This window comes from Rhinolophus ferrumequinum, chromosome 17 (genome assembly GCF_004115265.2).
Source record: "Rhinolophus ferrumequinum isolate MPI-CBG mRhiFer1 chromosome 17, mRhiFer1_v1.p, whole genome shotgun sequence".
NCBI classification, from domain to species: domain Eukaryota; kingdom Metazoa; phylum Chordata; class Mammalia; order Chiroptera; family Rhinolophidae; genus Rhinolophus; species Rhinolophus ferrumequinum.
The window spans coordinates 39,742,940-39,760,035 of record NC_046300.1 but is presented as its reverse complement, the minus strand read 5'-3'; the positions used below and the strand labels follow the sequence as shown (position 1 = coordinate 39,760,035).

The window sequence follows — 17,096 nt, the reverse complement described above, 5'->3', positions numbered from 1 at the left end:
TTACTATAAATGATTATTATAATAGCTAAGCTTTTTAAACAAAATTTAAAATAGAAGATAAAATTAGCCATTAAAAGAGAATAGGGAATGGGAGCAAACAGTACTGCAAAAATGATTTCTAGAGTAATACTAATTTAGAAAATGATGATGATAACAAATCGAGAAGAACGGTCAGAATGACTACTTGTCTTTAAGTGTGTGAACCCCCAGCCTTCTCCACTCTAATGCTGTGCCCTCTGCTCTTCTCAGGGAACAGCCCCTGGATCCAGAGGCTGGACCCCAACTCTCAGTGCACAGCTGACGGACACTGACCTTCGAGGATCCCATCAGATTCTCTCTCTCAAGAATATGGACTTGCTGGTTCCCCTCTGGCTGTGGCTAGGCCTGTCACTCTGTTGACAGATACATAGCAAAACCACAGAGGCAGAGACAGGTAACTTTTTTTCATTCCTGGTTCCAGTCTCTAGAGGCCTGGTCATATTCTGCCCTTAGAGTCTGTAAGTCACTCTGAAACCTTATAATAAATGTCACATTTTGGCTTGGGTTGGTTTCTATTACCTGCAACCAGACTCTAAGCAGTGGTGCTCAGCAAGCATGGTTCTGCCCTCAGGGGTGGGGAGGAATATTCCTGACACCTAGTGGGTGGGGGTCAGGGAGCTGGACAGTCTCAATAAGAACTGTTCTTTGTCCCACGTAACTTCTGAATATACCATAAGATAGTCCCACCCGTGAAAGAACTATTTAAACACTTTAGGCTAGAGCCTGCTTTTTTGTATCTATAAACACGAGGCCATTTTTGTATAACACGAACATTCACTGCGTTTTCTAGAAATGTGGTATCAATTGAGGGACATCTGTATTTTGTTTTGATCAGAACTTGTCAAAAAAATTATGTCCCGACAGGTGGTACTTTAACTAGAGTCACCAATACAACATCCCTCAATCAGTCTGTATTTGTAGCTGTCACAGTCATTAATCTACATTTAAGTGTAAGCCACCAATTACGTCGTTCTATTTTCTAGTGTGGGTGTGCTCACACATGTATATTGAGGCACACAGAATGATATAATAAATTAGTTTCCTTTTGTTTCTCCTTTATAGTATAGTTAGACTACCTGACATTTTTAAAAAATTAAGTATATAGGTATATTACCATGTTTCCCCGAACATAAGACCGGATCTAATATTAAGATTTGCTCCAAAAGACGCATTAGGGCTTATGTTCAGCGGGATGTCCTCCTGAAAAATCATGCTAAGGCTTATTTTCCAATTGGGTCTTATTTTCAGGGAAACACGGTACAAGTATATTATATTTGAAATTGTAGGATAAATTAGGTATAGTCTAATTTGAATTTTACTTCAGGATAGTTAAAGGAGCTCCACAAAATCCTTGGTAATAAAAGGGGTGCTGGATCTGGCAGGATGAGAACTCCTGTTTTAAACTAACCGGAGGCCTGTGCATGTGGAACATAAAAGTTTTGACAGAACTCCCTCTTCAAGGCTGGTCCTCCAGAGCCTTCAGCTTACCCCACTCTGTCACTCCCGACCACTGTCCCCAATAACAATGCTCTTAAAACATGGTGAACCCAACAGGGCCAATTAGAGGACAGAGACCTGCCTTCCATCAAAGCTGACATCCTACGATGCTGGGAACAAGGAAACAGAGCATGGCCGATAGGTCCTCCTGATTCTCCCAAAAAGGCTGGTGACCAAGCAAAGGTCCTTTGAGGTCCCCGACTGAAGAAGTGGGAAACAGGAACCCCTTGGCGGACCACCAGTTCCGTCTCCTCTCACAAAGGTGACCCCACCATTAACTCAGCAACCCACTTTGCAAGTGGGTCACCAACGAATGTGCTAGTGAGATACCCCTGTGTGTGTGCGCGTGGGTGTGCATGTATGCACGCTCACGCATGGAACACGGGAAGAAAGAGAACTCATTTCTTAGCTGGGATATGGGTGCTTTACATTTTCCTTCCTTTGCTTGTCTTTCCTAACTTTCTTGCATGAACATATACTGCTTTTGGAATAAAAAACAAGTTTTTTTAATTTTTTAGAAATCAGATATTTAATTAGATACCTTGGTGAACTCAGAGCTGCCAGTCCTTATTTACTCGTGTGAGCGCACAGCACCTTACCCAGAAGTATTCGCTCCAAATGTGTGCCAAAGGCAAGCGTGGGTGGGAGAACACGTGAGTGAAAGGCTGTCACACATACCTGTCTGCGTGAGCTCTCCCATCTCGCACAGCGGGTGATTTGGGTAAAGAGGCAGGGTGTGCAAGGGGCTTTCGAAAGAGGCTCCGGATCCTTTTGACATGTGACTAACAAAAGTTTCCAGTTTAGGGTGATATGGTTTCCTAAGGAGACAACACAGAGTTTAGTGGTCAGCAGCCTCTAAACGGTCCACAACGGTTTCAGCTTCAGCAAGCAAAATCCCAAATGTGTCGAGCCCTTTCGACCCACAATAATAGGTACTGACTCAACCACTTTTCAATTCAAATGTCGTTACCACTTGACCAGGGATGCATACAGGTAAAATCCCCACTCCGTCAGGCCAGCCTGAGCCCCCTGCTCTGCTGAACTGCTCAATCACTCTCGACTTGGAGTCGGCTTTGCCCTCCACCACCAGTGCCACAACCTGCATCCCTTCTGTCTCTCTCTCTAGGAGGCCACGGACCCCACCAGGCAGACACACCTAGGCTGGCAGTCCTCGCTTTCTCCCTCCCCTGCCCCTACACATGCCACCTGCCTCTCAGTCCTGCAGATGTGTCCTCCTGGGCCTTCTCCCCCTTCTCTCCTGCATCCCTGCAGCCACTAGCTGGGTTTTGGTTCAGGCAGCTTCCGTCTGGAGGGCGTGGGCTCCTCTTTGGCCTCCTTGCACCCTTATTTTGCCCCTCTAATCTTGCCTTCTCCACAGCCAGAGAGATCGACTGAAAAGGCAAGCCCGACTCCACATTGCTACTCCTGGCAGGAGCCACGGATGCCTGTCAGTCTGTTCGGGTCCCATCTCGTTCTGAGGCTCACGGGTCCCCAGCCTTCTCCACTCTGGCCACTCGCGGCCCACCAACCGGCCTGTTCCCCCAACACACCTTGTTCTTTCAGGCTTCCGAGACTTTCCACACACTGCCCCCTCCTCCTAGAAAACCCACCCCAACCTTCGCCTGGGTAACCCTTAATCCTTAACTTATCTGACCTCTGGAAAATCTCCTTTGAAAAAAATGAACTGATTAAGATAACCAAGAGCTGTACAGCTCTCTACAGTTCACTATGCATCTTGCACAGACAGTATGTCATTTCAGGTAGCATGGTCATAAATAGCTAACAAAACAGTTTGTTTATGAGAGGTGACATTTTTTATATTTTTGTCATGAAGTAAATGTGGTAAATCAAGATTTATCTTTCTAGTCACTAATATACAATTTTCCTGAAAAACGAAGTCACCTATGCATACATACACATTTTCTCTGAATAATGAAATGACTTATGAATATATACACCTTTTCTTTGAATAATGAAATGGCCCATGAACGTATATATACTTTATAGCTGAACAGAAGTAGACAGAATAGTTCCCACCTAAACTAAATAAGCATGAAAAGAAGCAAAGATAAATTGTTCTAATGGCAGACCCCTGCTGTCTGAAAGCCCAATTAATGTTGGCAATGCTTTAAAAATGACTGCCAAATGGTTTTAATATCTTTCAAAAACATAAAGCTAAAAAAAGACTCCAGCTTTTAAAAAGTGTTTTGAAATGAGACATCCAGTACAGTTTGATAAATCACCCTGGACAGCTGCAGGGCATCTGCATAAAAACAGAGGATATGTTATTTTTTCTTGAGGCTAAAAACACATAAGTATTTGCAAACTGGGAAATAAAATTTCCAGACTGATAATGAGGCTGCCAATATGAATCCACATACACAACGGCTATCCGTCAACAGGAGTCACATGTTCTGCTCCAGGCCACTACGTCAGGTCTGTGATTTCTGAGGATCTGTTGGGAGAGCTTTGCTGCCAATTTTAGAAATGAAATTTCACAAGTGTTTGCTGAGATGTCCCAGGTTTTCAGAGCATCTGACAGCGTTATGGTGTGCTCATGTTTAACTGTACTCATGAAGACTTGTTTTTGGCAGGGCGAGATGAAGATTCATGAAGAAAAACTTCCCTGCCGGAAGAGCAAACAAATGGCTGGATCTTTTCCATAGGAAGAGGACCCGGTATCCCGAGTCCCCGGGCCGGTCCTGGATCTGAATGACCAGGTCCTGCCTGTCTCGTCCACAGCTCCATCCCGGGGGCCAAGAGGGTACCTAGCACACGGTAGATACTCCAAAGAAGACATGTGGATGAATTGAACTGGGAAGTCCCCACTCCTTAGATGTTTCCTGAAAAGTCCAAGCCTGCCATAATGTGTAGCAATGAACATGGCAAGGTCCCAGCGTGTTCACGAAAATGTCCAGATTTTGCTGGAAACGTTGAAGCCCATTGTGGGTAAGACTATTAACTGTAACAAAGACTCTCTTTGACCAAATTTTAGGGAGGGTCCTCCTCTGAACCCTCTTTTCAACTAGACCTCGACCTTCGGACTTATGTCTGTCTTTGCATCGCCCAGTTTCAGCAAAAATCCTGCTAAGTCAGTTTAGCCAGTATCTTCCATTCTTGATATCTGATCAAATTCCTCATACTAGGTGGTATCTGATCACCCTGGCTTGCCTTTAGCAAGAATCCCGTCAAGTTGGTTGAGCCTGAACGCCCCTCACCCCTGATGTCTTTTCCATCTACTGACCCCCACCCTGTTCCTTGGCTATAAATCCTCACTTGTCCATGCTCTATTTGGAATTCAGTCCAGTTCTACACTGAGGTCTCTTTCCCCCTACTGCATTAGTTCTTGAATAAAATCTGTGTTTATTGCTTTGACTACTGTCTGGCTCCGTTTCTTCTTTACCAGTTGCATGCTAAAATCTATTCTCTTGGGAAACTCGTTAGATCCCATGTCTGAGGTCCTAGTGGTTAGGTAGAGCCATGTGACTAGCTGCTCACCAATGGATTAGAAGGATGCATGCCACTTCCGGGTTTAGGCTTTTGGATCACGGGTCTGCCCCCTGCACTCTCTTCCTTCCCTCTGGACACTATTCAGGCATGGCTGCAACCCAGGTTCAGTCATGTAGCGATCCGTAGGGCATGGTGGGAGCAACACGTGGGAGGAACCCGGAACCCTGAGTGATCAGGTGGAGCCTAGTCTTACAATCTGGAACTCTCGTCTCAGACCTTCACACAAGGAAGACACAGATTTCTTTATTTAAGGCAGTGCATCCTTGGGTCTCTTTGTTACAATAGCCTAGCCTTACCCTGACCCACACAGAAATGATTATATCTGTGACAATGAATTTTTCTTCAGGAACCTCATGTTGCAGCCTCATTGGAAATCTGCTTTCGCACTGAAAATTCAAAGAATCAAAAGTGCTACTACCTTAAGCTTTCAAACTACTCAGGTCAGAGTTCTTGATTCCATTTTTATATTGCCACAAAGCTCGAGACAGAACTCCGAGGCGACTCTGCACGCCCACGAGAAGATTTATTGTGCTCCAACTATAATCGGAGCAGTTACTAAGTTTTGCACAGCACATTGAGACGAGCAGAGAAGACAAAAGACCACTGACGCTGGTGTCAGAAAACACAATTCGTGGACGCTTACGTGGCTAGAAACTTGGGTGAGTTCATACCACAGATTTGTAGACTTTATGCTAATTAAACAATTTATTATTTTATATTATTAATAAAAATGAAATTCTAAAAAGATAAACTCAATATCCTTTTCTCAAGCTTTAGTTTTCTGGACCTGCTACTTGACACCTCTCCCCGCTTCCTGAAACTCTTTCCTTCCTTAGGTCTCGTAACCTCATTCTCCGGCCTTCCCTGCAGCGTCTCCATCTCCTCCTGGCATCCTCCTTTCTCTCTGTGCAGTTGCAGGTTGGTGTTACCCAGGACTGTGCTTTTGGCCCCTCCCTCATCACTCCATCGGCTCTGTCTGGGATTCCACTTAAGCCCACAGCTTCGACTGCCATCCACATGCTGAACTCTCAAATCATATCTCCTGGCAAGAAAACACTCCTGGGCCCCGCAACTACATGACCTATAGTATTTTCTAGAAATTATCCCTTGGATGTCTGATAATAGCTCATACTTAGCACTGTGGCCTCTCCTCATAACTTCCCTCCCATGTCTCCTTTCTTCTGGGCTATTCTGTGGAGGGGCACCCCCCCCAATCAGAAAGCCGGGCACCATGCCCGCTCTCTCTCATCCCCATCCAACCTGTCACCAAGTCGTACCTATCCCACCATCTGTAACTCTCTCAGGTCCACCCCCCTTTCCATCTCTGCTGCCACTCCCTGAGTTCCAGCCTCCACCATTTATTCATTCAACAAATATTTAATTGTGTTCCTCCCATGTACCAGGCTCTGTTCTAGGCACTTGGGATACAGCAGCATTGAACAAAAACAAAAATCACTGCCCTCGGGAAACTTACATTCTAGTCTGGAGCCTGGGGAAACAGAAAGCATACAATGCACACTCTGTGTGTGTGTGTGTGTGTGTGTGCGCGCGCGCGCGCGTGCACGTGTGTTAGAAGGTACAAGCTGCTATGAAATGTTGATGCACTTATCAAAAAGAACAACAGGGTAAGAGGGATCTGGGAGACTTGGGTGGAAGAAGTATACTGTAATTTTACCTGGCATGTTCTGAGTAGTCTTATTGAGAAGGTGACATCTGAGCAAAGACGTGAAGGAAGTGAGAGAGCCAGCCATGAAGCTGCCTGGGGCATAGCCATCTGGAGATGGGACCGTCAATATGACAGCCCCGAGGCGGCAGTGTGCCTGCATGTGGGAAGGAGAGCCAGAAGCCGTGTGGCTGAGGGTGAGAGCAGCAGGTGAGCTCACACAGGCAAGGGGAGGAGGAGGAGCACAGGAGGCCTTGTAGGTCATTTTAAGGCCTTGGGCTGACTCTCGGTGAAGTCCTTCTTCTGGATCACAATCCCCACAATACTGTAAACACCACCAGCAGCCTCCAATCCCTTCCCCACATCACGGCAGCCAGAGAGCTCCGTAACTTCCTCCCTTCACTCCCCAGCTCCCTCGTCACCTCATGCTTAGAGTCTACACTCCTTAGCTGGACACTCAAAGCATCACTGACCTCGTCCTTACACACCTCTCCACTCCATGCTCAGTTAGTGGGCTGACCTGTCCATCTCCCCACACCTGTGTACAGCTAGGTCTGACCACTCCAGGTACCGTTTATCATCAGGGGCTACTTGCATACTCATTAGGTCCCTTTCTCTTGGTGGCCTTCCCTGATCTACCATCTTACTTCCCTCTCTGCCCCAAGCTGAGTCAGGCTGCCCTCTTCTGGTTCATACCACCAAAGATGGTACCAAAACTACTTCCACTTCTTCTTACTTCTTCTTCCACTTCTAACACTGCTACTGCTGCTATCAGCTGTGCTGGCTACCATTTACTGGGGGCGCACCAGGCATCAGGCACCAGATCTGGCTCTCCAGAGGTGAGTGGGCCCCCTGAGGGCAGGAACAGCCGTTCTTCTGTGACTCCTGAGAAGCTCACTTTCCCCCTCACTCTTCCAGTCCAGCCACATACTGGTCTTATTACTTATATATGCCCAGTTCTTCCAGCCTCAGGCCCTTTGCACTTGCTGTTCCTTCTCTCTGGAACACTCTTCCCCCGGATCTTCACAGGACCGGCTCCTTCACTTCATTTAGGTATCTGTTCACCTGTCACTTCCTGGCACATAAGCCAGGCACATGTGACAGTACCTGGCACATGTTAGGCATTCAAAAATAAAATTTAATGACTAAATGCTAATTGAAGTCAATATTCTACTCTTTCTTGGATGCAGAACAGAATAGCTAATTCATATTCATGAATGCAAAAAAAAGGCATTTACAAAACACAGCACAATGGCTAATAACCTTAATGCTGGATAAACAGTCCTATGAGGGTTAAAATAGCACCTTTGAGATGGGGCATATGGCATTCACGAAGCGGCAGTTTCCACCACAAAGACTTGGAGAGTCACGGAATGTGTCCTTGTGAAGGGAAATATTGGGGCAACCGACTTGTATGGACATCTGGCTCCTCTTATTCAGCTCCTGGCAGCCCTGCCTGCTGGCCCAGACATTCCTTTCACTAGATTAGAGTAATGGGCACAGTCCAGTACTCACTCTGCCTTTTAGGAAGCCATAAAAATGAATAATTCACGAAGCTGAACTGGCACCTCGGAAGGCAGCAGGCACTGCTGGTGACCCAGAGCCCACAGTCCCGGGGAATTCAGAGGCCCAAAGTGGATCCACACCACTGGGAATCCTGCCCTCTCCTACTAATGACAGGCCAACTTTTACGGTTTTTAAAGATGGAATTAATTAAATGACATTAATTAATTAAACATGCATACTCCACCCACTTTCTACAAAGGATTCAAAACAGATCCTAAGAATACAGAATGTTCATAAAATAAAACTAGGCCAAAAGATCAAGGCCAAGGAAAATGAGGACAGAAGCAGCCAGGGGAGCTGGTCCCACGGAACTGTACTTCTCAAATGGGAGCTCCAGAAATGGCCCCATCAGTGGCTTCTGCCATCTCTGTGACAGAAGGAGGGCCCTGGGACCAGTCCTGGCTTTGTGACCACAACCACTCAGGGAGGAAAAGAGGCCGGGCCCCAGGAGACGTCCGGGCTGCTGCGATAAATGAAGCTCTCGGTCGGACCAGGCTTAGTGCTTAGTCAGACCTCACAAGGATGTCAGAAGGGAGGTATCAGCATCCCCATGTTCCAGAACAGCTTACACTAAGGCTCAAAGAGGTGGAGGGATGTGCCCTACATCACACAGGTGACAATGGCCTTCGAGGATTCCATGCCAAGACTTAAATCTGATAGGAACACATGATAGGCAATTATGACTTGTGATTCTCACTGAGTTCTGCATTCATTCCGACCAACCCAGTCCAACAACTGGAAGATGCTAGGCTCGGGCTGGGCACTGGTGATATGGTAAGACCCAATCCCCTGGAGAAGCCAGTGGTGCTGGGAAGGCAGAGACAATCATGCTGCGATGACAAGCTGCAAAAAACCAGGGTGCACAGGGAGGCCCTGCGCGCTGCCAGGTGGCTCTGCCTGGTGGCTCTGCCCTATGGGCCCTTTTCTGAGAACAGCCAGGGTGCCCTTTTCTGAGAATGGCCTCAAGTGTCCAGGGACCTTCCAGCAACAGCTGACTGCTCTGAGGGCAGACCCCTGGTCTGAGCTGAGCCTCTCAAATTCTCATTTCTAAGAATTTGAAGCCCAGCTAGAGAAAGAGCATCAGAAGCTGTGAGTAGCCAAGGGCTGAACACAGATGGCATTGTCCACAAAGTCCTTGAGGTCATCCTGGGTCCACCCAGCTCAGAACTGGACCTCCAGTGGCCTATCTGTCCCCGAGCTGTTCAAAGAGTTGATATTCAGCCAGTGTGCAATGGCAGGACATGGCCAGTTAACACACACAGAAACTCTGCTATGCCCGATGAAGGAAATCCCGAGCTGCCCTCCCTGCATGCCAGCCACCCTGTGCCCTCCCACAACCCTGGATGCTCCAGCCCATTCCCATGACCCAGAAACTAAAGGGTTAATACCACCAAGTGACCCCTCCCCCCAAGGCCAGTTAAGGTCTAGTCATTAAATATTTTGTTCTGAGACTCTTCTCCTGGACCCGCCTTTTCAGTTTAAAATGAGGCAGTAGCAGTGTCCGATACAAGCAGAAAAACCATCCTCATACACTGGGAGAGGTTTCCTGGAGGAGGCAGCACCTCTAGGGGCCTCAAAGAAGCAGGCAGGGGGGGCATGCAAGCCAAACGGCAAGTGCAGAGGCCTGAAGGGGTAAGGGGTCGGCGAGAAGTGAGTATGGCGGGAAAGATGATGCCAGCGGGAGGGCTGGCACACAAGGCTAGAGATCGGAGGAAGAAAGCCGGTGTCTGCATGGCGCGCTGACACAGGCTGGACTCCACCCAGTGTGTTTCCCAACCCGTGGGACACTAGGACATGCTTCCATGCTTGCCGAACATAGAAAAGAAGACACAAATACCCCAATTGAGAGCCTCATGACCTGCAGCCGGAAATGAAAAAATGCATGAAAGCCTACAGTCACACAGTATTTCAAGATGTTTTTACATAAAATGGTTCATTTAATCTTCTCCAAATGAGAAGGCTTGAGAGGCAAAGAGTTAACCTGCAACTCCCAGATTTACACTGCAGTCCACTTCGAAAGAACAGCCCTGGCTGCAGGGACGCAACCCGTGGTTCCACCAGGGTGGCCCTGCCCGGGGCAGGCTGGCACACAGAAGCATTCCATCAAAATAACGTCTTCCCCACTAAGCACTGGCCTTCGTCTCCACCCCTCATTCAGCAAGTGCTGCTCGGGATGTTATGTGTCCCTAGACATGTTTGCTGAGGCCTGGCCTATCATTTTATTGCTAAGTGTGCCTCCAATTTTAGGGCTATGCCATTTCCATATGCACCATTTCCATTCTTTTCAATTATTTTTCATCCTAAGCGCTCTCAACCACGAGCAGAATGTCTCCAGTCCTAAAGATACTTGAAGTAATGACTTACAGTTACCTGGCTTTGCAATTGACAGTGTGCACGCCTCTCCACCATCTCATTTATTCCTCACCCCAACTCTGCATGCTCAGCAGAATCATGCCCATTTGAGAGCTAGAAAGGCTGAGGCCTGAGGCTAAGGGACTCGCCTGCTGCCCTGACTGGCACAGCCGGGCCCGGGTCTAAGGACTCCTAACCCAGTGCTCACTCCACCACATCCCAGCTGATCAGACTCCTGGCTAACCCTCCTCACTCCTAAGGACTCCTAACCCAGTGCTCACTCCACCACGTCCCAGCTGATCAGACTCCTGGCTAACCCTCCTCACTCCGCGACTACAGGTCACTCCCCTATCCTGTCATTCTCCAGTGAGCATTTTGATTCGGACAGAGATAACAGATTCTTGAAATCCACTATTAGAAAAAGTGCAATTTACCTGTTAGCCACCAGAGTGCAGTCAATTTCTGGTCGCTTTGTCTTGGGAATGACATACAGTGGATACCTGTCTCCGTGTCGAATGAACACATGCACTGAGACGAGCTTAAAATGATGTGGAGCATGACCTGAGTGAGAGAGAGAGAGAGAAACTGATTCTTGTTACCACTCAGGAAGTGTCAATCCTTTTCACGCCACAGAAGTGGGAGGCGTAACCATGGTGGAAGGGTGCTGTGCTGGGTGGGGGGTGGGGAGGGCTCTTAATAGCCTCACAAGGCAGGGCAGAGGCACATGAGAGGGCTCGTTATGCCCGGGATCCCTAGAAATCATGGGAGGCTCTGGGGTGTGGCCGGGGGCCAAAGGCCAGTGAAATGTGGGCAAGACTCTTCCTGTGGCCTCACTCACATCCACAGCCTGGAGGGAGGCCACAGAAACAGAGGACACAATGACTTCTGCTTTAAATCTCTCATGAAACAAGGCCGGGCACAAACACATAAATATCCAACATCATTATTTGACACATTCTCGGAAGAGTAGAGCTCAACGTAGAAATGTGATTTCACGGTACCTTTTCTGCAAGACACCAGCAGGGCATCCTGTGGACATCCTAAGCCCTGAGAGAGACTCTCCGGAAAAGCGGGTAGCTGGGGGTGATATCCTAGAGATGAGGAAGCTAAGACCTGAGAACTCACTCCAGCGCACAGTCTAGTGGCAGCTGCAAGATTTATGCCCAGGCCGCCTCGCTCCTTACCACTGCACTGCGCTGTTTGAAGAATAACAGTCCCCAGAGGGGTGTCCGTCCAGGTACCAAGTTGGGCCGTGCAGGCAGGCCTACCTTCCATGCTGCGTTCGGCTACACTGGGAATGTTGCAGTACAAGAGAGCTTCGTAAACCGGGTCCGTCCCAGGCGGCTCCGTCACGGGCTCAGGCATGATTCTCTTACGACTCTTGCTACTCACTCCATTCTTAGCTGCCGACACCGGGATCAGGTGGACTGCAAGGAGAGCCAAGCAGGTCATGACACATGCAGTCACAGGGGGCACCGGGCTAGTTGGAGGGGTCCAGAGTGTGGCTGGATTTTCACCTTGAGAAACTACTCTCTCCCAAAAAAAGAGGGTGGGCTTTAGCGTAGCAAGAAGTCAGCTTCCCATTCAAGAACTGTCGCTTGAGTCCCCACTGTGCCTTCCCTTTCTGATGCCATGATCCTCTCCTCAGTAATAATTATACGCCTCCGGAGGGCCGCCCCACAGAACGGGACCTCAGTCACGGAGGTAAAGGAGGAACTCACCCATTAACTTCCTGCTGCTTACCTCCTTCCGTACACCCTTTGCATTCTATGAGAGTAAGTACCAGGGAGAAAAACCATCACCTTTTGAGTACCTATGCAGAACTAGACATAGGTGGCTGACATATGAGTAGCTCACGTAATACAATCTGTTGTACACTGTGTGGTCCCAAGAGCCCGACCGTAGGCATCGGCTCGTTAATCCTCACCAGACCACCAGACCACTGCACAAGAGGAGAGCCATGGACCCAGGAGGCGGCTGAGGCAGCTGCCGCCTAAGATGGACGTGGTGGATGGGACCCCATCCCAAGCTCATGCCTCTGCCTCCAGGCTAGGTTCTCGCCGATGGTCTTGTCGGTGTCATGGGTGGGCCCTGTAGTCTGTTGTGTTTGCCCATCAAGCAACCTGCTTCCTGTGGGTGAACAACTCCTTCCCTTCCCCACCTGGTTCTGTCTGAACGGTCAATCACAATGTCTCGGGCTCCCTGGCTGGGGGTGGACGTGTGACTGGAGTCAATGAGAATAGTGATGGGGCAACTGGACTCCTTTTCCTTAGGAAAGCTGCTGTGCGGACACCAGAAGAGGGGGCCTCCTTTTCTTCTGGGTGCTGGTCTTTAAGAATGAAAACTTGGGGCTTCCCCCGCCACCTGTCCCTCCAAGGAAAGCCTCTGCCTGCTATAGTGGGAGAGCGTGATGCTAAGTAGAGACAAGTCAGACCAATAAATGAAGAGAGTTAATCAGAGAGGGAGAGAGAAAGAAGATCTGAGGACATCCATCCTTTGAGCCCCTAGGTGCAGATGTGGCTGAAGGCAGAACCTCCCTTAGATATCCCAGTTATAATGAGTCAAGAAATTAAGTAGTTTGAGTTGGGTTTTATTACTTTCAACCAAAGGAGTCCTGATTAATACACTTTATTAATTATTTGTGAGCAGATGTAAGTCCATCTTCCGGGTCAGTGGTCCCCAATCTTTCCATGTATGGGGAACCTCTGTGCAGCGTCACAGATTTTTGTGGAACTCCCTAAACAATGACAGCTGTATTTTTAGCATCCACCAACTGAGGAAATACACAGAAATAGGTGTGCCCATCCATCATTTAACTTCTAAAATGTTTATTAATCACCGTCATATATTATATGTGCACACATTTGAATAACAGCTAAGACACGGCCTAATCACTAGTCTAAATCCATTTAAATTCCTTAATTTCTTCTACAAATTCTTCCAAGTAAATATTTAAAACCTCCCTTTTGCAAATGAATGCTATAAACAAAGATAAAAGACAATCCATTGAGGGGGAAAAACATTTGCAATATACATAACAGATACTTTATTAATACCTAGAGTGCATACAAGCTCCGAACACTGAAAAATCAGTACAGGATATGAGCAGGTTAATTACACCAAAGACAGTGAACATACGAAAAGATGTTCCACATTATTCATACTTAAAGAAATACAAAATAAAACAACAACAGGATATGACCGCCCGCCACTCCCGCCATTGGACTACAAAATCACGTCTTCATAACAGTATCAGTACTGGCAAGGCGTGAAACCTACACTTCCTCACACTGCTGGTGAGTGGCAACTAGAACGACCTTTTGGAAGGAGTGTTTGGCCATAGCCACAAAAATGTGCTATGTGCTTTATTCCCGATCCCATTATTCTACATCTTGGTATCTACTCGACAAAGATATGAATTCCCATCACACCTTGCATGTATGATTGGGGAGATTCACGGCAGTATTGTTTATAATAACCACAAAGGGAAACGACCTAATTATCTCTCATGAGCAGAACGGAAAGTTACATGACAGTGGGGAAGGTCCTGCCACAGTGAAAAAGAATGGAAAAGAATCAAAGATAAATGAAGTGGAAGTGAATAAACCAAGTCATGGTATATTTACATAATCCTCTTTGTGGAAAGAAAAAAAAATTATAAATGTATGAACACACAGGCATTTGCTTCTTACGTAAATGCACCGAAAAATGTCTGTACGGACAACCATCACAACGCAGCAGTGTTTTCCTGTGGGGAGTGGGTGGGATGGGGTGTGAAGTCTTTTCACTTGCTCTTCTCTAACTATGTTGTTTTATATACCCACACACACATATGTGTATATATTTACAGTAAGCATATGTGACATATATTCTATATGTATAGAAACATATGTATGTTCTTTTTCAGTAAGCATATTTTCATTCATTGTTAAGACAACATTCACAGAGCTACAGAGTCGGCCCTTCACCAACTCAGAATTAGCCCTTGGGTTGGTCCTAGAGCCACTTTCTTCCCAGCAGCTGGAAGGGGCCAGAGCTGCTAGCACACAGCTCAGGTGTCTATGGGGGGATTTGTACCAGAGCGAGGGAATGAAGAAAGGCTGATGTCCTAAGGCAGCGTCGTAATGACCTAGCCCTTCTCGCCATGTGTCATCCCTGAGTCCTCAACTCTGCTCCCTTACGACATGGTACCAGATTCTGGTCCCTGGGCCACGTCTGTAGGTACTCCCTTTTGAGTCTGGGCCAGGGAGAGGTGAAGATAAGGAGATACGATAATAGGAGCAACACAGGGACAGAAGGGCATGGGTCCCTGGGTGTCCCAGAGTTCCCATAGTTTGCTGGTTTATCTGTAAGCACACAGGGTAAAACTGGCTGGAGCTACCACTTGGGAAGTGCTACAGACTGAATGTTTGCCCCCCTCTCCGCCAAATTCACATGTTGAAGTCCCCCAGTGTGATGGTATTACCAGGAGGTACAGCCTTTGGGAGGTGATTAAGGTCATGAAGGTGACACCCTCATGAAGGGGACTAGTGCCCTCATACAAGAGACCTCAGAGAGCTCTTTTGCCACGTGAGGCTATAGCGAAAAGATGCCTTCTAGGAAGTGGGTTCTCACCAGAAATCTGGTGCTTTGATCTTGGACTTCCCAGCCTCCAGAACTGAGAGAAATTCATTTCTGTTGTCTATACACCACCCAGTGTATGGGATTTTGGTAAGCAGCACAATGGACTAAGACAGGAACCATGGTAGCTGGGTGCAAATGACCCACCCATGACCCAAGGAAGCTGTGGTTTGACAGCCACAGGCAAAGACTGTGGTATTCAGAGACCTTCCATCAGAAAGATTTTATCTGCTGCTTCTTCCGGCATCTGGTCCTGTCAGCCTCACCCACTAGCTGCTGAGATTACCCTGCGCTGTTTGCACCTTCCTGAGTCACCAGGATGCAGTGTCCGTTCATGCGGGGCCCTTTGAGGGGTCCTCTACATACCAGACATTCAGAGGAGGTTCTGGTGCATAGAAGCCGTGGGGTAAGACATCTCCCCAGCAGCATGCGTGTACCCCGCTTCGCCTAACTTGGTTCTCATTGTCCTGAATTGCTCAGAGCCACCCCCACTCTTCCAGGATGTTTCCCACCCATGTTCCTCCCCTCACTTGCAACTCTACCCTCACCCAACCTCTGTTCCCCAGATCTCGCCAACTCCATAACCGATCCCAGGGGTCACCTCCTCCAAGAAGCCCACCCCAAACCCCCAAGTAATTTCGACAGCGGTCTTCTATGAGCCCACCCAGCTCTTGCTGCTGTCTCGGCTCACACCACAGTACATGGCAGCAGGGGTGTCCACAATTTTGTCAACCCACCATGCCAAACGTCCAGAGAGCCAAGTCTATGTCCCTTTCGTGTTTATAATCCCCCATCAACCAGCACGAGGCAGACCCTCCATAAGTGCCTGTTGAACTGAAGGCCTGCCCTGAGCCAGGCACTGTGCTTCACGCTTTTGGTGAAATTCAATCTCCTTGCATCCTCACATGGGAGCTCTGAGGGAGACGGGTTACCTGACCAGACTGGGGGTGGTGATCATCCCAACAGCTTCCTGGAGAAGATACCCAAGCTGCACCTGAAAGGCTGAACGAAGCTGGCTACATGGGGAAGAAGAGAGGACTCCGTCCCATGGGTAAACCAGCAGACAAGGGGTAGCAGGCTGGCTCAAGATACCCTTGGAGGCCGGGTCCAGTGGGCCCCACCAGGGCTGACATGCAGGGAGCCCTGGGAGAGGTCAGCTGTGAAGGAGTCTTCAGGTACAGACCGCTGCTGGAGGCTGCCTCTGCTCTGGCTGCCGAGTGACCTGCCACCTTAGCTCTCCCAGCTTGCCTTGTCCACCTGGACAAAGGGGACTAAGGGGGCAGACTGGGGGGCTGCAGCCCGGAGCTCCAGGACACTGCTTCTCCTAGCAGGCCTTGCCCAGGTCGCCAGCTCCTCTAACTGCCCTGAGGGACAATGAGGAACCCTGCTGATCCCAAGCAGATGACAGCAGCTCCCACGTCATTGGGCAAGGACAAGGGGATTGTGGGGGCGTCGGAAGAGACAGCAGGCAGGCAAACAGATGGAAGGATAATGAGTTGCATCGTATAGGTATAAAAACCCATGAATCTAGAAGCGGCCCTGGGCTACTGCACCACCATGGCCAACATGAATAACAGGAGGTATCTTTATTGATAATTAACTCTGTACCACTGGGCATGCCATTTCTCCTTGGTGTGATTTCCAAGCAGAAGAGAAGATTTCCACGAGCCACCTGGACATGAGGCTCTCTCATTTATGGCTGCTTTGCCTGCTCTTCTCATCTACAATCACTTTCATCCTGTCGGCACATCTATAACTTTCTTGTATAAAGATACCAAAGGCGGTCTCAATGTTGAAGAATTGACAGAGACTGTTACCTCTAAAGCAGTTCCTGGGCCCCCTCATTCCT

At 48.2% G+C, this 17,096-nt stretch overlaps 1 protein-coding gene across 5 annotated transcripts in view; it reads right to left on the bottom strand.

The window, feature by feature from the left end:
* PXYLP1 (2-phosphoxylose phosphatase 1) overlaps nt 1–17,096 on the bottom strand; it is a 59,516-nt gene that overhangs the window by 4,564 nt on the left and 37,856 nt on the right. For all 5 annotated transcript variants that reach the window (XM_033132739.1, XM_033132740.1, XM_033132743.1 and 2 more), the window contains 3 exons: nt 11,896–12,054; nt 11,062–11,188; nt 2,215–2,354 (listed from right to left, as the gene is read on the bottom strand). In XM_033132739.1, the coding sequence (XP_032988630.1) occupies nt 2,215–2,354; nt 11,062–11,188; nt 11,896–12,054 (426 nt within the window). The remainder of the gene's footprint in view (nt 1–2,214; nt 2,355–11,061; nt 11,189–11,895; nt 12,055–17,096) is intronic.